The 25,618-nt window shown below is 43.4% G+C and overlaps 1 protein-coding gene across 3 annotated transcripts in view; it reads right to left on the reverse strand.

Moving 5' to 3' along the window:
• The window catches only part of LOC120741786, a 160,702-nt gene that overhangs the window by 83,342 nt on the left and 51,742 nt on the right, over positions 1-25,618 (reverse strand). For all 3 annotated transcript variants that reach the window (XM_040044822.1, XM_040044824.1, XM_040044823.1), the window contains exons 2-3: positions 21,697-23,505; positions 1,614-1,908 (exon numbers count right to left, since the gene is read on the reverse strand). In XM_040044822.1, the coding sequence (XP_039900756.1) occupies positions 1,614-1,908; positions 21,697-23,205 (1,804 nt within the window). In that variant the 5' untranslated portion in view covers positions 23,206-23,505. The remainder of the gene's footprint in view (positions 1-1,613; positions 1,909-21,696; positions 23,506-25,618) is intronic.

Consider the following 25,618-nt stretch of genomic DNA (forward strand, 5'->3'; position numbering starts at 1 on the left):
TTTAAAAAGGATCACTAGCAAACAAACATGAGTTACCTAAATTTGGCTACTGTAACAGCAGACCTTTAACTTGATAAAAATAGTTATTATATTGTATAAATTAATAATAGAAAGAAAAGCGCTTGAAATGCTTACAGTTTGTTCCAGAAGAGTTTGCATAAAGGTATTTCTTTCCCCCACACTGCAAAGCTATGACAATGCAACAATATGATTGGTCAGTTGCAAAGGACCAACACTATTATGCTACTGCAGGAACAAGACAGACACGGGATATCAGATACACCGTGTCTTTACTACAGGATCCTTGTTGAAAGATCAAAGTTAATAGAACGTGCTTTCTGGGGTAATTTTTAGCTTGAGTGACAGTATTGTGACTTTAAAAAGTCTGTGTAAACAATAGCAGAGGAACTATAGAAAGATGTTAGTGGCATAAATTATAGACTGCTTCAAAAATGAAACAAAACAGTGGTAAATGAGCCGACAGCAGAGTTGTCAAAAAAATGTATAGCAAAAAGAAAAATATTAAAGATTATGTACTCATTTGCTACAGTACTTTTAGCAGTTATCTGATAGCCACATTAAATGTCTGTTGTTATCTTTGAGGTGCTATAGCTAATAATAAGATAGTGATGTTAATGTTGTTATCATTGCTACTGTGTGTAACATTAACAGACGGCGTTAATTCATCAGGATAACACAACTATTTGTGTCTTAAAAGCATTATCTTGATAAAAGTCTACCAGCAGCTACACAGAAGCTGTGGCAGCCTACCCTACCAACTCTATTTCATGGGCCATGTCAGCAGTAGCACACCGTTACTTGAGACGACCTAAAAATATTCTTTTGTTTGCTTGTTGCACAGTTGTCTCTATAGTTGTCTATTATAGGTTTTTTACTCAATGGCAGATCTGCAACGCAATTCTAATTTGTTAAAGCTAGCTGCTAGCTTTTCCCCTAAACTTGCTACCTGGTCATACGGACACCATAAATGAAAGATAATATAAAAAAGCCAAAAGAGGATTGCATTAACATTAAAGTACCACATATTGGGTCTGAATTGGTGTGGTTTATTGGAAGCTATCCTTGGTCACAGAACAGCATTTGCTGCTAATGAGGGCACAAAGGATTAGTTAGTCTGACTTTTAGCTATCATTACCACCACCAGGAGCTGTAGTCTGCCAGAGAAAGCCTCTCTGGATGCTTTGCGTCTCCTTGCATACTTAATATAAAAACAATAATATCTGGTAATGTTACATTTTATAACTTAAAAGACCACAAAATGGGTTTTCTCAACTACACATCTCCCTTATAACTGCATTATTATTGCAAAACCCACTTCACACAATATGACACACACTGCTTTGATTAAGGTGTTTCGAACTGACTGCCAACTGGCATCATCTTACTGTTCCTATTGGCTTTGTGAAATAGAAAAAAAAGCCATTAAAGGTAAGTAACCCCCTTGGGTAGTTACCCTCAATGAGTCACTAAAACTGTTTGGTCAAAGGCACCTGTTCATTTATTTATCTCATATCATTCACTGTGAAGCACAGCACACTGTTTAATCCTTACCCCCAAACCAACTCTAAACTAACCCTCCACCCGCCCAGTACCTATATTTGCCATCTCAGGTACGGTGGCACTGTAGGGGCCTTCATCAAAGACAGGCGGGTTATCGTTGATGTCCTGCACCCGAATTATGAACTGTGACGAGGGCTCCAGAGCACGGTCGGTCTGCCTGTCGGTGGCCGTGGCGATGAGACGATACTCGTCCTTCTCCTCACGGTCCAGCGGCTTGGTGACATGGATGTTACCCGTTTTCTCGTCTATCACGAAGACCGAGCCTGCCCCTTCGCCTCGCAGGACATACTTTGTGCGTCCATCATTCCTGTCCATGTCAGTGTGGAGCTGAGTGAGGACGGACAGAAATGGGAAAAAAGAAAGACAGGGAAAAATGGAAGCAAAGAGGAAGGAAACGGGTGGAAATGGTAAGGAAACAGTGGGGAAGAAAGACAAGAGTAAACACCAGTTAAAAATTAAGTTTGTTTTTTTGAGCCAGTCAGTGAAGACAAAAAACAAGCAGATTATCTTCTGCATGCCTCTAGGATATAATGAATTTGAAAAGAAGCAGACAAAAGAAATAGGCACAATACCCCCCTCTCTCACACAGACACACTTTCCTGCCATTGTGCTGTGTCTCATCTTTCTATTCCTGCAGTATGAGCAGTTATGAACCTGGATCTCCTTAATCTTAAAGCTATCCAGAACACATGCTCAAGTACTCACACTTAAAGCCCCCATTCAGTTCCCAGCAGCTGTGGAAGAGGAGAGTTTACTAGTCTGTGCACATGCAACGCCTTGGCTATTTAATGAAAGCACCAAATCAAAGGAATAATAAACAGTAGGCCTATCAATTATTCTGTAACTAATAGGTGTGTATAAGTGAGGGTGGAGTTTGTGTGGCAATGGGACACGCAGTATCGATCGCAGCCCTGTTTTGAGGTTTATTGGATCAGCGCCTAGCGGGATGGCAGAGCAGCAGAGCGACCGGCGTCCTCTCATGCAGGGAGAGGTAATATCAGGGAAGGCTCCACACTGTCCTCCGCGCCCGACGAGAGACAAGCCAGCGGGATGTGGTGAGCACATCAAGATTCAATCTCATTACCCCCACACCTACGTGGATCGAATAGAAACTGTGACCAAAAAAAGGAGCGCTAAATTAGGCCCCGCTCGCAAGAAAGTGTGACATTGTGACTTTAGATGGAAAGGAGAGAGCAGAGAGGCGACTGGGGAGGGGATGGGTGGGTTTAGCTCAGGAAAGCATTGTTGCGTGGCAACAGCTAAGCACATTTGCTAAATGAAATGAGAATGGATACTGCGAATCGAAATGTTCATCTACTTTAAGGATTGCTATTTTTCAAGTGGGGGGGGAAATGGCGTGGATGTGCCAGCTTCATGGGGGGTAAACGATAAGCACGTGACAAGGTTTATTCATAAATAAGATGGCAGTCATAAGTCTAGACTGTCAGTTAAAAGTTAAAGCTAATTAAACAGCATGGCACAAAGTTAAACAGCACTTCACCTTCAGAAGATCTGTGTACTTTAATGACAACGTAAATTGGAAAATCTAAAGGCACACCCACCAACATGAGAGAGCGTTGCGTGAGCAGAATGCACAAGCTAGACCTACAGTGGGGCAAAAAAGTATTTAGTCAGCCACCGATTGTGCAAGTTCCCCCACCTAAAATGATGACAGAGGTCAGTAATTTGCACCAGAGGTACACTTCAACTGTGAGAGACAGAATGTGAAAAAAAAATCCATGAATCCACATGGTAGGATTTGTAAAGAATTTATTCGTAAATCAGGGTGGAAAATAAGTATTTGGTCAATAACAAAAATACAACTCAATACTTTGTAACATAACCTTTGTTGGCAATAACAGAGGTCAAACGTTTACTATAGGTCTTTACCAGGTTTGCACACACAGTAGCTGGTATTTTGGCCCATTCCTCCATGCAGATCTTCTCGAGAGCAGTGATGTTTTGGGGCTGTCGCCGAGCAACACGGACTTTCAACTCCCGCCACAGATTTTCTATGGGGTTGAGGTCTGGAGACTGGTTAGGCCACTCCAGGACTTTCAAATGCTTCTTACGGAGCCACTCCTTTGTTGCCCGGGCGGTGTGTTTTGGATCATTGTCATGTTGGAAGACCCAGCCTCGTTTCATCTTCAAAGTTCTCACTGATGGAAGGAGGTTTTGGCTCAAAATCTCACAATACATGGCCCCATTCATTCTGTCCTTAACACGGATCAGTCGTCCTGTCCCCTTGGCAGAAAAACAGCCCCATAGCATGATGTTTCCACCCCCATGCTTCACAGTAGGTATGGTGTTCTTGGGATGCAACTCAGTATTCTTCTTCCTCCAAACACGACGAGTTGAGTTTATACCAAAAAGTTCTACTTTGGTTTCATCTGACCACATGACATTCTCCCAATCCTCTGCTGTATCATCCATGTGCTCTCTGGCAAACTTCAGACGGGCCTGGACATGCACTGGCTTCAGCAGCGGAACACGTCTGGCACTGCGGGATTTGATTCCCTGCCGTTGTAGTGTGTTACTGATGGTGACCTTTGTTACTTTGGTCCCAGCTCTCTGCAGGTCATTCACCAGGTCCCCCCGTGTGGTTCTGGGATCTTTGCTCACCGTTCTCATGATCATTTTGACCCTACGGGATGAGATCTTGCGTGGAGCCCCAGATCGAGGGAGATTATCAGTGGTCTTGTATGTCTTCCATTTTCTGATGATTGCTCCCACAGTTGATTTTTTCACATCAAGCTGCTTGCCTATTGTAGATTCACTCTTCCCAGTCTGGTGCAGGTCTACAATACTTTTCCTGGTGTCCTTCGAAAGCTCTTTGGTCTTGGCCATGGCGGAGTTTGGAGTCTGACTGTTTGAGGCTGTGGACAGGTGTCTTTTATACAGATGATGAGTTCAAACAGGTGCCATTCATACAGGTAACGAGTGGGGGACAGAAAAGCTTCTTACAGAAGACGTTACAGGTCTGTGAGAGCCAGAGATTTTCCTTGTTTGAGGTGACCAAATACTTATTTTCCACCCTAATTTACGAATAAATTCTTTACAAATCCTACCATGTGAATTCATGGATTTTTTTTTCACATTCTGTCTCTCACAGTTGAAGTGTACCTCTGGTGCAAATTACTGACCTCTGTCATCATTTTAAGTGGGGGAACTTGCACAATCGGTGGCTGACTAAATACTTTTTTGCCCCACTCTAGATGCACTGCTCTCCTGAATGTTTTTCTTTTCATGGACCTATAAATGAAAATGCAAGGCCTTCAATAACTAGCTTAAAAATCTTCATGTTAGCTTAGTTCCTCTAAGCTACTTTAGTTATCACATAGGAGACGTGCTCCTTTATGTATGACGCGGACCCTCTCTGCACGTTGATCACCTTGGGCAAACGGATTGACAGACAAGACAGATCAACATTCACGTCTGTCACATTTGCAAGTCCAGCTGACTATTTATGTTCAGAGTTTATAATTGTCTTCATTGTCTCTGGGGGCCCAGCACATTTTCTCCTTCTACCTCCAGTCAAATGCCTGGTTGACTGGAAACATGTATATGTATGGGTTCTTGCAACTCTTTGAAATTGGATGACCAGTCATTTGTGACAGGACATGATGGAAAAGGATCACTTCCGACATATTTCTCTCATATGTCCTTGTTGGGGTTTAGAATTTACATTACAAATAACATGTAGCCCCTGTAGCCAGGACCACCTTGGCAAGTAATCTGAGTAATTTTGATGCAATTGTCCAAGAGACCAAGTGTAAGGAGTGGCAGCTGCTCAGGCTGAGAAAAGAAACAAACAAAAAAAAAAAAACTGAACATAGCATTAGCTGAAGCACACTATGAAGAAACATCAGCTGACCTCAGTGCTAGACTACATGATCTGATACCAACTGATACCATTCAGTTGGCAGGCTTTATTTAAGCTGCTTTAACCTGTCTATAGGTGATGAACATCTGCAAGCTGCTTTGCAACCCACCTCTACATTTCAGTTCCATGTTGTGTATGATTTGATTTGGTCATATTACTGCCATATCTGTTGTCAAGGATCCCTGCTTCCATTTGTCATGGCCTCTTACCGACGCCTCCCTTCTTTTGGCTTTCTGTCTGTGCACATGGATGAGTAGAGTCCCAAAACAGAGACATTTAGGAGGCAAGTTGATTATGATGCAACTCGCTGCTGACATTTTCCACTGCAAAAATTTAGTGAGTGTTTAATATTCTTAACATCTCAATAATGAATCATCATGTTACTTTTATTAATTCGTTTCTCTTTTACCCACTTTCACTTCCCACCACTAACCTTCATTGAATGGGCCTCTTTCACAGCAGACTCTGAGTAGTCACAGCATGAAAAGCTCAAGAGCTGCTAATGACATTAAAGATGCCTCAGTTTCACTCAAGTATCTCAATGAGTTACAGTATGAAGGAAGCCACAGTCTCACGACTCTGAAAAAAAGGTGTTAAAATGAATCGGGCCATAATTAATGCTTTTTTATATATTTTATTTTTTTACACCTTTTACTACACCTATACTATTGTGAAGAAAGCTGTTCCCAAGTTATATGACTAGCCTGTCACTCCCCCTAATCAGTTCAGCCACTCCTTATCTCTACCTGCCCATAAGCACAAGCTCTTTACCAGTCTTTCACTACAATGCTTGTCCCTGGGCTACCGCCTGATTTTACCTTTGCTTTAGAACCTGGTTCCTCACTGCCTGTCTGCTTTTGAGCTCACAAAACACCTACATAAACTCTGACAAGGCACATTATTTACAACCCAATTAGGACCTGACCGTGCAAATTCAATTATGGCATGTCTCATTTCTGTCGAACACACTCCATACATGGCATCCATATGGATGAACTTCCAGCCACCACTTGAGATCAGATTTCCCAACTCAAATATATGTTATTGCACCACCTATAGTAATAAAGCAGATAAATGGTCTCTCCATGTACCTCATACCCTCGGTACAATATAGCAACCCTATTAGAGGCAGTGTTGTAAACATTCAGGCAAACTGGTGCACACCTCACTTTCAGTGTATTTCAAAATGACACGCAGAAATTGTGCAAAGCACCAATGAGGCAAAAAATTTATTATAAAGACACGTTACTAATCACTGTCTTTTAAAAAAATCTGCATCCACACAGCTGACAATGGGCCAAGACATTGTTGTGGCACTGGTTTATATGCAAACTAATTTTCTCTTTACTTGTTTTCCAGATCTAATTATTTGTTTTAGTCCATCACCAGTGCAAATTTGCAGGTTCAAAAGGTTTTGATATTTGAACAAATTAAGTATTTTTGCAGTCAGGGTCTCAAAAGTTCATTAAAAAGTATTTAAATTATGACCTACACCTACAGTATTTAGGTTTCCTCTCATCTTCTAAGGAGGCCAACTGGGGCCAATTGGCCAAAACACCCGGCTGGTCGGGACCACCACGGGAGCCCGGTTCCTCACTCCCTTTAACGAAGAGCCATTAACAATCAAAGTCTTAACGGCCCTGCAGCTTAACGAGGGGACTTAACGAGCTTCTTAATGAAGCCCCAGCCATCATTACCACAGTGAGTGGTGGCAGCACTGATTGAAAGCACTGCTCAGAGTCATTCTGAAGCAGGAGAGACCAGCCTAAGGAAACCAAATCCATTTAAGGCTGACCTCTCACCCTTATCTGTTCTTCCAAGATTAATAGGAAAGTATAATAAGGGAATGCATTTAACCACATAATGGCTATGGGTAATTTATGGCTACAGAAACGTGTGAAAATAACCAAACAATTTTATATATAACACAACTGGCTATCACCATATTTCACATCAGAATGATATGACATCTCATAACTCGTACATTTCATATCCCTCTGATATACCATCAAATATATCAAGAGCCAAACAATATGAAGCCACTGGCCACAAAAGCCAAATTTACTGTTGTGTCACCTCTGCTTGCAGAATGATTTCAGCCTGATAAGCTGCCATTCCCATTTTCTTCACCGCCTCTTGTGTATGCAACACCCAGCCTCCCCAGACTCCTAAATCTCTTCAATTACTTATATTATCATAAGGTAATATGCTTATACTCATATACTCAATTTCACATTTTTGCAATAACCATAAATCATGAAGCGAGGAGGAAAAGTACTCTCTGCCAACCTCTAAATCACTTAAATAACTAATATCCCATATACACAATTTCACATTTCTGCTGCACAATAAATCATAAAAACACCAGGAAAATGTGTTTTTTCCACAGCTGTGCATTAGCCTAATGAATGTGGATGTTATTCCCTACAACTTCAGTGTGCGTGTGTGCGTCTGATGTGCTTGTGTGCTTTGAGGCTAAGATGGTGGTTAGGTTACAGTAATAGAAAAAAAAAAAGATAAAGTGCGGGAAATCAGGTGGCGGCTCACGTGAAATGCCGATAGGCATACACCACTGAGCCCTGTGATTGGCAGTGGGGTTCAATTCCCAAACACATCAGGAAACGTCTGCAAGGTCACGCAGGCAGGTGTGAGAATACCGACCCGTCTCCTGTTGAAGCTGTAAGAGGGGAAGCTATTCATCTTGTGCATGGTGACTTCAAGAGAGCCAGAGGTCTATGGGACCACCACCAGCTCCAGCAGTCAAATTCTGCAGCAAGGCTGGGTGAGGGTAAAAAGGGAGGGGTTACCGTTGGTGGGTGAGTGGGGAGGGGGGCAGCTGAGGCTGAGCCAGCTCCGTCATATCAGCCGGGGAGTGTCAAGCAGGGCAGAGGGTAGAGGGTCAGCCAATCGATTTGGAGCAGGCCCACCGATTCGGAGAGATGTCTAAAGAAACGGGCCGATCAGGGAAAACGTCAGGAAAATTAATTTGGGACAGAGCCCACATGAGTTCAGAGAGCCCGTTTGAAATGAAACTATGCCTTGTGGCCAGCTTACCTACCACCGCAATATCATTAGTTTTGCTTGAGGGTATGTGTAAGCATTTATGTGTGCACGCAACTGTGCATGTGTGTCTTACTATACGTGACCGTTTTAACAACAGGCCTTCCAGGTGAGTATGTGAGTGTGCCGGCCCCAGTAACTTTAAAGAAAGAGGTGTAATGACTGCGAGTCTCCTTGTGCCCTGGCTGAACCTCCACTTGGCACAGTTCTAGCACAGAGTGGACAGCGAGCCAAGGCTTGACTGAGAAAATGTGTGTGTGTGTGTCTGAGTCTGTGTTTGTGTGCCACTGAGAGCCTGTGGTGACTGACCTGGAGAGAGAAGAAACCATTGAGGGAAGGCCAGGAAGTGTGGGAAGGTTACTAAAGCACAGCGCAGGGCTAAGGCCAGCATCTGCAAAGCACTAATAACTAAAATCAGTAAGCGTTGATGGCTCTGCCATCATCAGGTGTCTTAGCTGTCAGTCCCAAGAGGAGAGGAATGCAACTCCATCTCTGCTTGTGAGACGACAAAGGAGAGCAAAGCCTAAGTAAACCAAAACAATAAAATACATTCAGAGCACAAACTGCATGTGAACACCTGGCCTAGTCTGTCCTATTCAATCCTCTGTGATACACAGAAAAATAAAAATTAGCCTTTGAGTTATTTATATAGGTAATATTATTCTTTAAAAGCTCTCTTTAATATGAATGCTTCTGTTTTGTGTAATTGCCCACTAGTCTGCAGCATCGGTGTGCAGAACTATTTTTGACAACTCTCTTAAAACTCCTTGAGCTGCGGGACATTTGGTATTTAAATCTGTAAAGTATTGACCGGACCAGCCCATAACACCACATTTTTTTCTTTTTGAGCCTTGTCTTGGTGCAGTTACTTGTGCATTTTGGATCATTATCCCATTGAAAGGTTCCTCTTCTTGTTCGGCTTCAACTTTCAGACAGATGGCCTCACATAATCTTCAGGCGCTCAATCATATGATGGAGAATTCATAGTAGGATCAATGACTGCAAGCTGCCCAGTCCCGGAGGCAGCAAAGCAACCCCCAAAACCATCCCATTTCCACCATCATGCTTCACAGTTGGCACGAGCCGCTTCTCCTGAAAAGCTGTCTTTGATCTGTGCCAGACATGTCTTCTGTTACTGTGGCCAAACAGCTCAATTTTGAATGTGGCCATCCAGAGTGCTTTAAACCAAAAGGCCTGGTCTTTGCTTTAATGTTCACTGGCAAACATTTTGTTTAGCTTTCTTCTGGCGCACCTCCCATGCAGGTTAAATTATGTGCGATAGGGTTCGTGCAAACTACAGTGTGCTCATGTGTTGAATCTGAATCAAGAATCCAAATTTCCAATTTGATTCAAATTTAACAGATCTGAAGATGTATTATGTGGGACACACTAGGCCATGTTTTTTTTAATCTATTTAAAGTTGCAGTAGATAGAAATTTAAGGAAGGGAAGCAAAACACCAAAAAGAAAATTGAAAATGGATAGCCCTACTTCTGCAGCTGCCCCCTCTAACGTGTTTGTTCTAAGCCCCACCACATATGGGCGTGTTTGTCTTTGCTTTATACGTGCTAAAGTATGTCAGCGCTTACAGCTGGTGTGCAGGAAGTCTTTTTCTGTTTTTTTGTACAGTGACATCAAACAATCATGTGGCCTACACTGGCTTTAATTTATGAAAATGTAATTTTTATGTGTAATCTGATGACTGCACCACTGAGGACCAAGTAAGGATAAGTGACAATGTATTTAATGACTCTGAATTTATGAATAATTCCAAGTTTTGTGAGGGAAATCCTTAGGGGGTATCTTTACGATTGATTGGTTCAACCAATTTCATTTAATAAAAGCCTCTAAATTCAGGACCGTGTTGTCTCTTGTTGTTGACGTCTAAGTTATTGTGGGTTTTTCCTGCTAATCCATAATAAAATAAGCCATCACCACATCATCACCCACTAAAATGTGTTTTTACACCAGCAGCATTTAAATGCACAGTTGTTACCAGCGTCACACACAGACAAATCAGATTCAAAATGATAAACATAAGAATGAATTATGTCAGATTATGTTGTCCCTGATCAGATTAGATCAGGCTACAACAGATCAGATATGCAGTATAGCGTCATAACTAGCTAAACAAACACATGATGCCCTAGTTGTATAACCGGGCATTAGTGGATTCAAACGGGATGTAATAATTCCTTAATAATCCCTAATAAATCACTGACCGTATTAAAATAAACCAAATAGACATTTCTGTGTTATATTTAAGTTAATAATAACACTGTATTGTAAATGCAGGCACGTAGAAGGTGCCAGAGGAAGGAATACAACTATCACCTAGTCCACATGCCTCACAGTGGATTGAGGGGGGATTATTACCAAACTGGGGGGGATTACATAATCTGGCAAAAAAATGCTGTTTTATTGTAATTCGGTCATATCACCTGACAAGACAACTGCTTGTGCCTTGCCCCGTCACATTTGCAGCAATTATTTTGTGAGTCTTAACCAAACAATAACAAAAATAAGACAAGTTAATTATCCATAACTGTAAGCCAGAATCCCCACAAAGCCAATAATTGTCATGATGAGAAAACACCCGCTACTAGTCTCAAGCAAACCATTAGAACAGCATAAAACAACCGCAGCCACAACAAGAACGCAGGCAGTGTTTCACCCGGTGGGCCTCGCACACACACACACACGCGCGCATCCAGGTGCATGCCGATTTACACAGCGCTCTTTCGGCTGTCCTGCTCTCCACTCTAATCAATGCAGACACACATAAGAACACCTTCCAATTATGCAGAGGCACTCAAACACAAGACCCAGCCCGCTTCCCAGAAATGTGAGCAGCATACAGCGAGACCCTCAGGAGCACTTGCGACTTCAGAAGGCGAAACCTTCGCATGGAGACGGGTTTGAAATTCCGGCTGAACTTTCAATCAAATCCGTGGAAATTCTCCATTTTTTGTTCGACGCTCTCAGGAAACATGTCAGATGGTATTGAAACGAGTCCCCTCTGGCTCCCTGTCTGTTTGTCTTGCGCCGAAATGAGGTTCAAATACGTCATGAGAAGCCGCAGTTAATTGTTTAGCATCGATCCGCCATCGATTGTGCATTGAAGTTTGGTTAGTGTCAGTCGGCGCGTTAATTCGGTTGTGGTGTGGACACGCTGTCCTGTTCCCGTTTGATCTAATATAATCTGTCTCTGGAGGGCATGCTGTGTGGCCTCGAAGAACGCAGAACAGTCCTCTGTCACACACACACACACACTTCCTCCTGCTCGCACACTTCCTAACAGAGCATTTATTATTCATCATTATTAGACTTTTCCTTTAGCACGATAAGCTCCTCAATGCATCTCGCCACTGTTGTCTTCCTCCGCAATACATTATTCAGGACAAAACTGTGCTTTTAGCCTCGGAGTATGCAAATCCCACTTTTGATTATCATAATCAGCTGATGTATGAGAGCGAGAGTGTGTGTATGTGAATGTGTGTGGCGGCTAGTCAGATGATTGTTTGTGTTTTATTGCTTCAGTGCTCCACTCTAGTGTTGTATACTTCACATCATATTTTTTAGCCGAGGGAGACGAGCTTGGAAAAGGCCACTGGAGGCTTAACTCACTGCTGTACATTTAAAGGGCAAATCGCCCACATATATGCCACCGCGTGCCACTGCCAAGAGGAATGGCTTTTACCAACTTGGAACCAAGGAGTCTGCGTGCATTTATGTGTGCGTAAAGTGGGCAATAATGAAGGGAATTTTCAAGCTCTGTTTATCATCCTGTTTGTTGCAGTTACTGGTGTCGAGCTGAAGGATTGCCTGAGGAATGGCTGACAACGTCTTACATGTCAATAAAGAATATATTACAAGAAAACTTGAATAAGTTGAATCATAGTTTTACTATATTGATAGCTCCCTGCGTTTTTCTCTGAGATACAGATGGTGTATCTACACCACGAGAATCAGGTGTTAGTCAAGTGTTAGTTTACTCAATATACATAGAAAGCATAATTTTTTTCAAGAATAATACATGATGTTCTCACAATTGCTCTTATTAAGATATACCAGTAACAGAAACAGGAGATACAATATAGCTTCTAAAGTGTATGTGTTGTTTGGGATGTAACCAGCTAGTTGACCAGTTAGATTAAAAGGTTTCCAGTTCAAAGGCGTACTGGCATATTTTAAGACATCTAAGAAGTCAAATCACCAGTTAACCTAACCCCACTAACTGCATGTCTTTAGGGAAGACCTGGGGGAGAAAATGCCCGTTTGTTCAGGCTTGCTACTCAGGATGCATTAAAAAAAAGTAACATGAGTGCCCCTGTGTGATTCTATCCTCATCCTCGTTCACCTCTGTTCCCCTCTCCCATCTGTGGCCAGCTCCAACCAGCTCCCTCTGCCCTCCCTCCCACGGCCTCCTGCGTATCTCACGCCGACCTTAATCTCATCTCCTGACGTGCCCTCGCCATGCACCCCCTCACCTTTGTAACCGAGCCTTTTGCCCGCCTCACAGCCTTTTCACACCAGCTGTGCGTCAATAAAGAGGGAGTATTCAAAGAAATGCACATGGAGATCTGTTTTTTGTTTGCTCACAAATCACATAAATACAGTTTTTATCATAAATTTTAGTTTTCAAGCCTTAAATTAACTGAATCTTAGTTGTTTGTGTAGGTTCTCAGTCACTGAGGTCATGGTAATCTAAGGTAATCTTTCCAAACACGTTAGACAAATCTTAATTGCTATTAACTACAATTCTCTGTGTAGCTATAAGAAAATCTTGTTTTGAAGTCTCAAAGTTCAGCATTTCTGCCACTGCCACAATGTCTTTTGAAAGACATTAGGTCACAAGTGATGTGTGGATTCAACTAAATAAATGAAGTCACAATTGAACCATGCAGCAGAGAAACCACACCCCACAGTGTAACCTTTTTATGTTTTATGTTTTGCTCTAAAACTGACTATGCTTTCCAAAAACAAGCATCATGCTTTATTAAAAAGACCTGGAACTAGCAATTTAGACCATAAATTTATTAGGAGTGAGCTTACTGAGATGGAAAAATCAATTTCCCAGAATTTCTTGGGAATTTTTTTCTTGTTGTTTTTTGTCCAATGTTAGTCATTAAAGCTCATACATGTTTAACCTCCTAAGACCCGAACTCTTCCACGGCATGCATTTTCAATTTCTCTTTGATATTTGGGCTGATTGGGGCCCGATGATTGTAAAAACAAAGAATTACCAGATTATTTTTTTACCTTATTTTTGTTTTTAAGAAAAATAAGAGCCACATATGAGGATATTTGTTTAAAATTTTGATAGAACAGTAGCAGTATAATGTCCTCGTAAGTGGATATCAGGCCCATGTAGGGCAAAATTGAGTATTTTGGTCTAAATAACCCAAAATGTGATGTCCACATATGTGGACGCCAGGTCCTAGGAGGTTAAAGCACTTTAAACTGGTTTGACTTTTCAGACCCAGAAGCTGCTCCCATCTTCTTTATACAGTGTATATAAGTCTTAAACATATCATGGACCCACATTTTACAACTCTTACAGTCTATCTTCTTTACAGACCAACAGCGCTGCTTGAGTAGCTGTGGGCTTGTTTGGCACACGATAAAAGTGATTTCTTTTCTTTTTAGGTCAACAAAACCTGACTGGAGTAGACTCATGTGTGGCCAGTTACTGTATATGACTGAGCAGAAATGAATGTCCTGATTATGAGGAAATGTGTAAGACATTTTGGTGATGGCAGCTTTGCTGCTTTAACAGTAACGTGGCCGTCTAGGCTAAGGAAGCTAAAATTCAGTGCTCATGCAACAACCTCATTTACAAACAGCATTAATGTTCACATGAATAGAGAAGTGCTTTTTTAATTTAATGCTTTAATATTAGTAATGTGTTAATGTTACGGGTTTACAGGTACAAAAATCAAATTTGAGCAGCCAACAGGTTCACAGCAGGATGACTTCTGTCACTGTAACTACCTCCTGTTCTTTTCTCTCACTCAGTTCCTTTCAGTCATGTGTCGTCTCCTCTTCTTTAGCCTCCTCTGCCCTCCACTGTTGCCCATGCCCTCAGCTCTCTGACTCATGGGCTCCTTCAGGGCCACGGGGAGAAGTGGAGCGCACAGTCTAGGCCAAAGCATAAATATTAGCTCAAGGTCACGGTCACAGAGCTCACACTGGGCTATGCATAATCATGAATTCAGCTCCTGCACAGCCTTCTTCCCTTCATACTCCACCACTTAAACTCTCACTGTATTTCTCACCATTGACACCGACTAACCTTGTAGGGTTAACCTCAGGTGATGGAGCATCCCCGGCTCTAATTTTTGCTTTATTTTAGGCCGTTACACTCCTTTACGGGTTGTTAAGGTTACACAAATGCTAGCCGATATTTCTGGGGTTACCTCCAAATGTATTTTTATATTAAGTTAAAAATGTTCTGGATGTATTCTAAAGGGGGCTCATACACTCCCTGAGATAAAATACTGCCATCTTCACATCCGGGAGAATGATGCTTTAAATTCAGATACTTGCTTTGCTGATTTGTTCGACATTATCCCGAGATGAAACGGGGGCTATAAAGGGAGCAGGGAGATTGGAAGTAAAAGAAGAGAACGGCGGGCTGTGTTTCCTTTGAATTCCATCTTTAATAGACTCCACAGCTTCTCCTCTTTTCTTCCTCTTCTTTCCCCTCGTAGCCTTGTTCCTTCCCTCCTCCTGTCTATTATTTTCTCTATGTGATCCTGCACCCACTCAGCACTGAGACACATTTAAATCTGGCCTCCACAGGGGCTTGCAATAAAATGGTATTTAACTGCATCCTCAATTCCCTCCTCTCTCTCTCCTGCTCTCTTGTATTTTCCTCGTTGTAAACCCTGCACGTCCCTGCACTGATGCCCTGCCTCTTTTCATAACCCTCTCCTCGTCTCCCCAGCCCGTCTTCCTTCTTCCGACTCGCTTCAGGCCTCGACGGGCTGCGAGGTCAGCTTCAGAGACGTGTGGTCCTTCCCCCTCCTCTCTTTTTCCTTTAACTGTCTCACACGTTCTTCCCATCTACCAATTGTCAGCCATTAACCTTTCCTCACTTTCCACCACTTACATTTTTCCCCTCCCTCCCTCTGCTCCATATATCCTCACGCCATTAACGCCGCCTTACGTCCCCCTCTCTGTAGTCTCTCCTACTTTTCCCCTGCACATCATCCCCTCTTTGTCCTGCATGGCAATCTTGCTCTGCTCTCCCTCGTTGTCTCACCCTCCCCTCTTCCCTCCCTCCCTGCACTGTAGTCACTCTCTAATTGCTGTCTCACCCCTGCTGTGCTCGGACCCGGAGGCTAAATGATTTCTACAGGGAGAGTGGAAGCACAGGAAAACACCGAGTCCTTTTTTTAATAACTATTGATGAGTGTCTCGTCAGAAGGCATGTGTGTGTGTGTTTACAGTTACAATTGGCCCTCCTATTGGCACCATCACACGCTCTTCTCATCTTTTGTCTGCCTCTCCATGCCTCTTTCCTCTCTCATTCCTCCAGACTCATGAGAGAGCCTTTTATCTGCACACTTTTATTTATAGCTTTGAAGCATGGCTCACGAGTTTTCTGTGTGATGTGTTTCTGCAGCGACGGAGTGTGTTTTACCTATTCTTGATACAAATGTGTATTTAGAATCTACAAGTGTGCGCGTGTTTGTCTATTCCACAACTTCTATGCATGTCAGGGATGGAACGAAGTGTCTGTTTACTGCAGAAGTAGTGAAGCTTTCACTTCAGGCACACATATCACATGTGCAGTAGAGTTCATTAAGTAGGACCCAGTTGTTGACACAAAGAGAAACTTTTGTTCAACTTTGATTTAACAAAAATCAACTACTGAAATCCAAAAGCAGAGAGACAGCAGAAGGAAAACAAGGAATACAAGCCACCACAACCTGACAAAAGACCAAGACTGACACACACACACACACACACACACACACACACACACACACACACACACACACACACACACACACACACACACACACAGCGAGGGATAACAAGGCACAGGTGAACTCATTTGAGACACGGAAAGAGAGGATTGAAGTAAAAACAGAAAACCACATGAGGAAGTAAACTTTAAAAAAAAGAAGCTAACACTAACAGAGATACCGAGAATAAACTCAGACAATGTGAAATGCAGAAAAAGAGAACACAGGAGGCACACGGAGAAGAAAGACGCATAGGAGGAGCAAAATAAGAACTGAGCTTTACGATAATAAGCAAGGATCAAAAACAGACGGTGGTGAAATGCAGGAATAGTACAGTGAGAAGTATTGCGTCACATATAAAATTACAGTTAAGATTAGAACATTTCAGGCCAAATTTGATCCAATGAAGTGTTTCCCATGAGTCCACGCCTACGCTACCTGAATCCATTAGCAGTAAAATACATACTATCTATATATTTGTTTGCCTTGTGTTTGTATGTAGAGCCTGTGAGATACCCAGTAACTAAAGCTGTGAAATACACTGCTGAAAAAAGATGAAAGGAACACTTTTTAATCAGAGTGTAGCATCGACTCACTTAAACTTGTGAGATATTGATCTGGTCAGTTAAGTATCAGAGGGGGTTGTTAATCAGTTTCAGCTGCTTTGATGTTAATGAAATAACAACAGGTGCACTACTACACTACTGGTAGCATGAGGTGATACCCGGACCCTACAGAGGTTGCACGGGTAGCCCAACACCTACAGGATGGCACATCAATACGTGCCATAGCCGGAAGGTTTGCTGTGTCTCCCAGCACTGTCTCAGGAGCATGGAGATTTCCGGAGACAGGTAGTTACTCGAGGAGTACTGGACAGGGCCGTAGAAGGTCCTTAACCAATCAGCAGGACAGGTATCTGCTCCTTTGTGCCTTTTGTAGCACTGCCAGAGCTACAAAATGACCTCCAGCAGATCACTGATGTGAATGTCTCTGACCAAGCAATCAGAAACAGACATCATGAGTGTGGCGTGAGGATCCGACATCCTCTAGTGCACCCTGTGCTCACTGCCCAGCACCGTGGTGCCAGATTAGGATTTACAGAATACCAGAATTCTCAGCCCACCACTGGCAAACTGTGTTTTTCACAGATCAGAGCAGGTTCATGTGACAGACGTGAAAGGGTCTGGAGAAGCCAGGGAAAATGTTTTGCTGCCTGTTACTTTGTCCCTGGAGTGACACAAAGACTAGGTAGGCTAGGCAACGGCAACATGACTGCCATTAGGTATCAGAATGAGATGCATGACCCTACCCTGCCCGGCCTCATGTATGCCAGCAAATCCTGGAGGATGAAGGAACTGATACCTCGACTGGCCCCTGGTTCGGTCCGTCTAACGCCACCAGGTTGCATCTCAGACCGTCTAGGAGCTCAGTGATGCCCTGATCCAGAACTGGGACGAGATCTCCCAGGTCACCATCAGTTGTCTCGTCAAGGCCACACAAACCATTTTGAGTTGGTGCAATGCAATTTTGGTAAAATGGACTAAATTGTTTCATTTTTTCACTTGAATTCTTTTGTTTCTAACACATTACTTAGTCTATATCGGCATAGATATCCAGCATGATTGTTCTATGGAGAAATAAAGTGCTTTCAAAATGTTCCTTTCATTTTTTTGAGCAGTATAGTTTTATCATAAAAGAGAAATACTGCATGCAGCTGAATAAATGTACTTGTAGCTAATGAGGAACAAGCTTTGCAAGAGTGAAAATTAGAGAAAAAGCATGCATACTAAGAATTAACTTCGTCTGACAACCTCATTCTCACCATTGCATCACACCAAGGATTTCCTACAAGCGCTTCTCCAATATCTTGTGTGCGCATGTTGCACCCAGAGGCTCAGGTCTTATCATTAGCAGGACAGTCGGTAACTAACTGTTTTATTTATATATCTTAAGATGCCCCGAGGCAGGGGGAATCTTTTAAATGCACTTTGCAGAGCAATTTTTAGTAGTGAATGTTAATGATTCAATATAATGATGCCACTAAGTATACACTACTGTGAGAAATGACTGGTATTGTTCAGCATGTCAGGAGCTAAAAGTATCTAATTACTATTTCACACTGATGCCTACATGTTATAGATTCCTGCCATGCCCTAGTGTGAGCGCCATGTATAGTACAGACAGCAATGTTAATTGCGTATTACCAGCATATTTCACTAACTATGAATTATGTATGCTCATGATGATGTAAATGATATGCTAATGAGGACGATAGCCTAGGTCCATTTCCTGTTGCGCTGGTGAATTATATATGCACGTTCACCAACACACCAGGTCTCACATACGCTTACGCTGTTATCGGGGTGAAGACGGGGCAAGAAGGAATTTCCTAACAGAGAGGAAGAAGCTGCTGTATATGTCACGTTTTCCCCCCGCATGAGGTGTTAGGGAGTTTGCATTTCAGCAGCGAGAGAGTAAGGGGAGAAGAAAAGCTAATCAGAAAAGGGGCGTGTTTTTTTTTTTTTAATCCCAGCTCTGCTGAGGCGCCTTTTCTCCTCAAGAAAAATCTGTGTTTCTTTCACACAGCCTCTGCAATCACTTGAAACCCCATTACAGACCATGTGACAGCATCAATTAAATTCACAATTATCATGGGGCAGAGACACTCCACTGTGAGAAAATATAGTAACATGGCAGCGTCTGCAAGTGTGCACACGTGTTTTTGTGTGCCTGTGCATGCCCGTGTGTGTGTGTGCAGGGCTCTGCATGGGTGTAAGAGAGACATAAAGAGCGAAAGGGTGTTTGTAGAGAGCAGAAAACTGACTCAGACAGACCGCTGAAAACCTCTTGCCCTTTTAGGCAACTCTAGTGAACCTGAACAACTCTCCAAAAGCAATATGCTACAGTAAACAAAAACTTGCATCTCTGACAGTGCAGAGATATTTCAAGCAACAGCTGATGGATAGTGGGAGGCTCACAGACTGCTTCATTTTATATTCTCTGTAGATTGATGAACAGATTAGCACTTTTTGTGACAGAGCTTCTGAAAGTTTGAAATCAGAGGAAGTGCTCATAAATGTCCTTTCAAAACTGCGCCCAGCGCTGTGTCCACAGAGTTGCCCCTCCCCACCACCACCGCCACCACCACCAATTCATTATCAGTTTAGCAGCAGGGCCTTTGTCTCCTATTGACATCACAGATTAGACTCTTGGCTCTAGTTTCCAGCTTTAGTAGAGATTTATTTGGAACAAACTGTCCAAGATCACACAAAAATACAGCATGAATCAATGTCACAAGGCGTATTTTAAAGCAAGCCCGCAGAAAAACACCTTCACATGACCACGATTTGCGTAAGGACAGTATAGTTGGTTTTAGGTGAGATGCGGTGTTTTGAAACAGAGGCAACAGTATTTGCAGCTGACTGAGCCTGATTTTGGACTGGGCTAGGTCTGGCAGGTGGAGCTGTTTTGGCCTGCACAGTCAATTTCTTCACACTTCTCCATTAAAACACAATCAGGCCCTCAATAGGGTAAAAAACCCCACAAAAAACCCCCAACAAGTGCACATTGATCTCTCTACCTATAGAGCTGGCCTACACTGGGCCAGAGCGGGAGATTAAAAATTCATAAGCGTATTAAGATCTATAAGAGCATTATACATGTGTGCCGCCACTTGTCTCATACAGTAGGGAACTAATCATACGCATCTCTAACCCAGTACACACACACAAATACACACACAAATACACAGTCACAATAGTGTTCTGGGTGTACTCCAAGTGTCAGCACTATCATATGGGCATGTGTGTGTGTGTGTGTGTGTGTGTGTGTGTGTGTGTGTGTGTGTGTGTGTGTGTGTGTGTGTGTGTGTGGCCTGGCGTTGTTCCCTCCTTGAGTGCCATACAATGTGCTGGCATAAATACCTGCTTGACACAGCAGATTGGCACTAATGGCTTTACACGCAGTGCCATCTGTAAGCTGGACCGTTGGCTCTTACATCTTCTCCAGTGCTTCCCAGCTTTCCACTCAGACCTTCATCAGTCACAGCACAAAGCAAAAGGAGCCACATTAAATATTAGCTAAACATCAGGGAGGCTTGCGCACAAAGCCCGCGAGGTCCTGCCCATCTGCCTGCACCTGGATATTAAAACCTAAAGATCCAATGTGATGTGGGTCTTTTCAGTTCAACGCACCTCCCACTGAGCTGAAGCTCTGAACTTGAAGCGCTCACACACACAAACACGCACACCGGCTTCTCACAGCCTACAGCAGTCACACGGGGATCATTACTATTCATTTGCTCAGCAAACTGGCCACACAGGCTTATAAATTAGCTCATCTACCGCAGCTGGGTACTGAGACAGTTGGCGCATGCTGAGGACTGAGAGCGCAGCCATTACAGTGCAGGGCTCCGAGACACCTTCTGTCCACTCGACGTGACCTCTTCCACGCTCGTCTGCTCACTCTTTAAAAAAAGGGAGAGGGGAGGTGTGTGTGTGTGTACTGGGCAAGACACAGTCAGTCAGTGATCTAAATAAATTGCAGACCTGAGCAATAGGACTATGGCCCCGCATGTGTTGTGCTGAGGGCGAATGCAGTGATAAATCCTGTCAAAGCAAGTATAAATCAGTCTGAATGAAATAGCATTAGGAGGATCTTGCAGGCCTGAGACCAAGAGCGAGGATAGCTGACAGGACTGACCTACAGGGAAATGAGGGAACACTCGGACTACTCTCTTGCTCTCTGCCTTCCAGGGAGGATCAATGGTGGAAGGAAAAAGTAAAGCTATTAATTCTCCTGGATATGTCAATTCCCATTGGCTGCTGTAGATTGGTTGTGATCATGACGAGCCCCCTGGGCTCACCGGATCGGGGGCTTTTGTTGCGCCTCGGTACTTCATAGATTCATTGGCGTTTTTACAGCTACCTGGAAGGTACCATATTGGAGGAAAGTAAATCAATTCCAATTGTGAGATTATAACGATGCACAAAAAAAAAAAAAAAAAAAAAAAAAACTTGGAGCGTGACTATGGGGCTAAAGTATGCTAATGATTTCTTGTACGAGATGTGTAACTGAAACGAGGACCTTGGGTTAAATAAGCCATGTAAGAGACTTGTAACAGTGTCTTAAATATCCATAAAACATTCATAAAACAGTTCACAGCCCTTGTAAATGATGAATGAAGTTTTTTCCTTACCCGGCCGATGAGCACAGGTTCCGGCCCGGCGTATTCTTCAATCACAAAGAACTGGTTCCAGATCCAGCTCCTCCTGCTGCGAGACCGTGACCCCTTCACCTCCATGCGATCGCGCTCCTCCTCTTCCACCTCTGACTCTGCTTCTTCAAATACGAGGCCCTTTGCGTTTTTGGGATCCGCGCCGTGCATCTTGGCGTCTTCCCCGACGCGGCTCCATTCGTGAGCAGGGTGGAGCCTCAGGACATGACTGCTGTTGACAAGTTTGTTGTCTTCATCTGCGGAGTACTGAGCTGTGCTGAGATCTGTTTGAGCAGTGTGAGCTGACTCTGTTAATGGGTCTCCACGGGACTCTGCTGCTCTGTTCCCCGGTCTCACTCCCAGGGGTTGCATTGTCAGCACAGACGGAGGAGACTCATTTGTTTCAGAGGGAACGTACAGCGGGAGATGTTTTGTCGATGTGAATGGCCGTTCTGTTTGGCTGATCATTACTTCCTTCTCAGGGCTCAAACTGACCTCGCTGCGAGGTGTTGACAGGAAACGAGCAAAGTGTTTGCTCTTGCTATCGCCGCTATCTGAACCCTGTTTTCCCAAGTTGTCCTGCCCTTTACTTAAAGCTGGCTTGACTTCACTTAGCGGATTAATACGAGTGTCAGGGCCCCGGTCCCGATTAAGATCTGTAGTGGCGACTGGGCTGGCATAAGGAAATGCAGTCTGATTATCATATCCCACATGAGACTGAGTGACAGCTATATCTTGTCTCGGCACTTTCTGAGGCTCTAGCTGTCCGTGATTAACGTCAATCAAATCTCGCTTCCTGCTCCGACTGCCCTTGCTCGGAAAGCTCAAGCTGGGAACGCTCTGCATTTGGGAATTGACAATCCTAACCAGGTTGTCTTTTGAGAGCAGCTTCAGCACCCCGTAACTGCCAGTGAGGTTCAGCTTTCGGCTCGAGTCTATGCTGAAACCTTTCCCTGGCACGCCCGTAGTATGGACGCTGAAATCAGGCCTGCCTTTGGACCTGGAGCCAGATTTAAACTTGGTTTTATTAGAGTGAAGATCTGGCTTATGATGAACTGTGAAAGTTTTCTCTGACCTCCCTGTTTTGGAAGAGTCAGCATTCTTGGTGTTGTTTTTGACTTTCTTCCCATCCTGGGTAAACTCCTTGCTAGCGGCCAATGTGCGCGGGGCCACAGAGTCAACCTCGCGCTTGGGCTTGAAAGTTTGTCTCTCCTTATTAGCTACAGATGGGGCAGGATGATTCTGCAACATCTTGGAGTAAGAAAAAGATCCGGCGTCGCTCGCCTGCTCGTGGCTAATCAGGTTTCGAAGAGTAACCACGGGCATTGCATTCGAATCCACGTTCGCGTCCATAGAACGGCTCTCCCCCAGCTTCACCACGTGCGATCCTCCCACTCCTCTCCTCCGTAAAATTTTACTGGCTGAGGCACCTCTCGCAAGCCCCTCCCACAGACACAAGGACACCAAGAAGAGAAAATTTCTCGTAATCATCTTGTCTTGTGGTGAGATGTCCTAATTGGAGACAGGTTTGCTTTGAGGCAGGCCTTGTTTTCCGGTTGTCTTCATTCTCTCCTCTCCTTTCCCTCTCCTCATGCCCTTCCTCTCACTCTCCCATTATATGCCCTTCACACCGAGCTGGAGGGCAGGTGTCAGTCACTCCTCTCCTTTTTGTTTTTTTTTCCAGCTGCCTGATATCTCCCTCTATCTCACCAAGTTTCTCTCCGCTGCTTTTTTTCCCTCCACTCCTCTCGTCAAGTGTCTCATTCAGTTTCCCGCCGAGGGTTGAACACCCTAAGAGAAAAGATAAAGATAATTAAGTTAAAACTTTAATCATTGCACTGTGTTAATTAAAAGTGGAGAGGCACAGACAGGTAGAAGAAGTCACTGACAGGCAGGACAGACTTTTTAACAGTGCAGCAATCACAATTTCACAAAGGCCTTTTTTAGGGCAAGAACGCAATTCAATTTATAGCTTCATAATCACTGAAATGTTTTACGCGAGACAGACAGGGACAAAGCTATCACCGCGGTACTGTATATGGAAAGGTGATAGAGTAACTCTTATTAGATATTGCTCTGAGCATTTATTAATGGGAACAACTGTCAAGGATTTCAGATTGCACTGGAAGGAGACCAGCTATGACACGAAGTTAGATTCATGTTATATTAAAGTGTGATTAATTACCCCGATTGATACTGTCTTTTGATCAGTCAGTTAACATTTCAATTCAAATGCAAGCCGTAGACGTGGATGCACTTTGTTGCATGTCGGGCCCGAGCGATCTAAAAGGTTGGTAAACATCTGAATCTCAGCATGTCTCTCAAGCACTCAAGCCTCAAATGGAAATCCTACGCCAAATCAAAATGTCAGATATCAATCAGTGTGCTTGTTTAAAGATAAGAGCAGGAGCCCTTCAGTAGTGTTTCAGTAACATCAGCCCACACATCTGACAAGTCAATAATGTGACTATTTCCCAGATTGCATTAACATAAAAACCTTTTTATTGCTACTACGCGTGCAAAGGCAGACGAGCATGTGTACAGTGTAATTCAACTCCAAATGCCAGTGATTCGCTAAAACACTTTCAAGATGTTGGAGAAATCGCGTGAGATAGAATAACGGTCAAAACCAAAGCAGTGGGGAGCAATGTAACATTTTAGTTGCTGGTATGCCGCTCTGACACAGCAATTCAGTCATGTCAATTCAATAGGCATCTTTGATTAATAAATCCCATAGACTGTAGATAAAAGATCGGCACAGTTGTGTCACTTTAGCATTATTATTGTTTGATTGTCTTTTTGTTTTGTTTTGTTTTGTGTGTGTGTGTGTGTGTGTGTGTGTGTGTGTGTGTGTGTGTGTGTGTGTGTGTGTGTGTGTGTGTGTGTTGGGGGGGTATTAGTTATTAGCCAATGTTAGGAAGATTAGCAAGCTGGATCCATAAATCCATATTTGATTCACACAAACACAAACAAATGATTAAAACACTTCTAAATATTCGACTTTCTCTAACCAATAATTGGAGCTAAAACTTCTATCACTTTATAACTGGATTAATTATACATTAACAATAACAGACAAAAAGGCATAAACAGAGCGAATTGGTCCAACTCGGACATTAAAGACAGGGCTACAAAGACCAAGACTGCATTAAAAAATGGACGTTTAAACATGTGAGCGTATGGGGACACCCCACGTGGACATCACGGCCACATTTCACAGCTTCTTGGTAAAATTCTCACATCTTTCAAACACTTGATCCCAAGTTCTTAACATCATCCTCGAGGTCATTTTCTTTCTTCGGGATCATGGAAGACAAACTACAACAATTTTAAATCATGAATAGTAATCTCAGTAAACACGGAGCAGACTGTGGAAAGCGTGTCCTTTTCAGTGATGTTGTCCTGTGGACTAATCCAGCAAATGCTACAAAACTGCATTTAAAGTTTACACATGCTGTGTATGCTGTGTGTTGTGGATTAAGCAGTGGCAGTTTCCTCTTGCCCTGTGCAGTGTGGTGTGTCTGCGTGTATGACACTTGCTCCGCTGTGGCACAGACAGACCCTGTCAGCACATTCACTGGGGCATGACTGAAGTTGGGATGTTCCTCCTGGAATAGTTTTCACCCTTTTCCTCTCTCATCTTCCTCTCAGCTTCCTGTCTCCCAGCACTCTCGTTCTCTAAGTAAACCTTTTTGATGAACTGTAGAGAGCACCCTCCCCCCCCATCCCCCACCCACCCACCCAGTCCTCTGCTTTTTTCCCACCTCTCCCACTCGCCACCTGTCTCTTCTACGGCCTATCTATCTGTAACTCTCCGTCTATCCACTCTCTTAACCTGCTATTGTTTTAGTATCCCGTCCTCTCCTCGCTCCCTTCCATCATCTCCTCCTCTCTCTCATTTGTG

The sequence above is a fragment of the Simochromis diagramma genome, unplaced genomic scaffold, assembly GCF_900408965.1.
Source record: "Simochromis diagramma unplaced genomic scaffold, fSimDia1.1 OVJJ01000663.1, whole genome shotgun sequence".
Lineage (NCBI taxonomy): Eukaryota > Metazoa > Chordata > Actinopteri > Cichliformes > Cichlidae > Simochromis > Simochromis diagramma.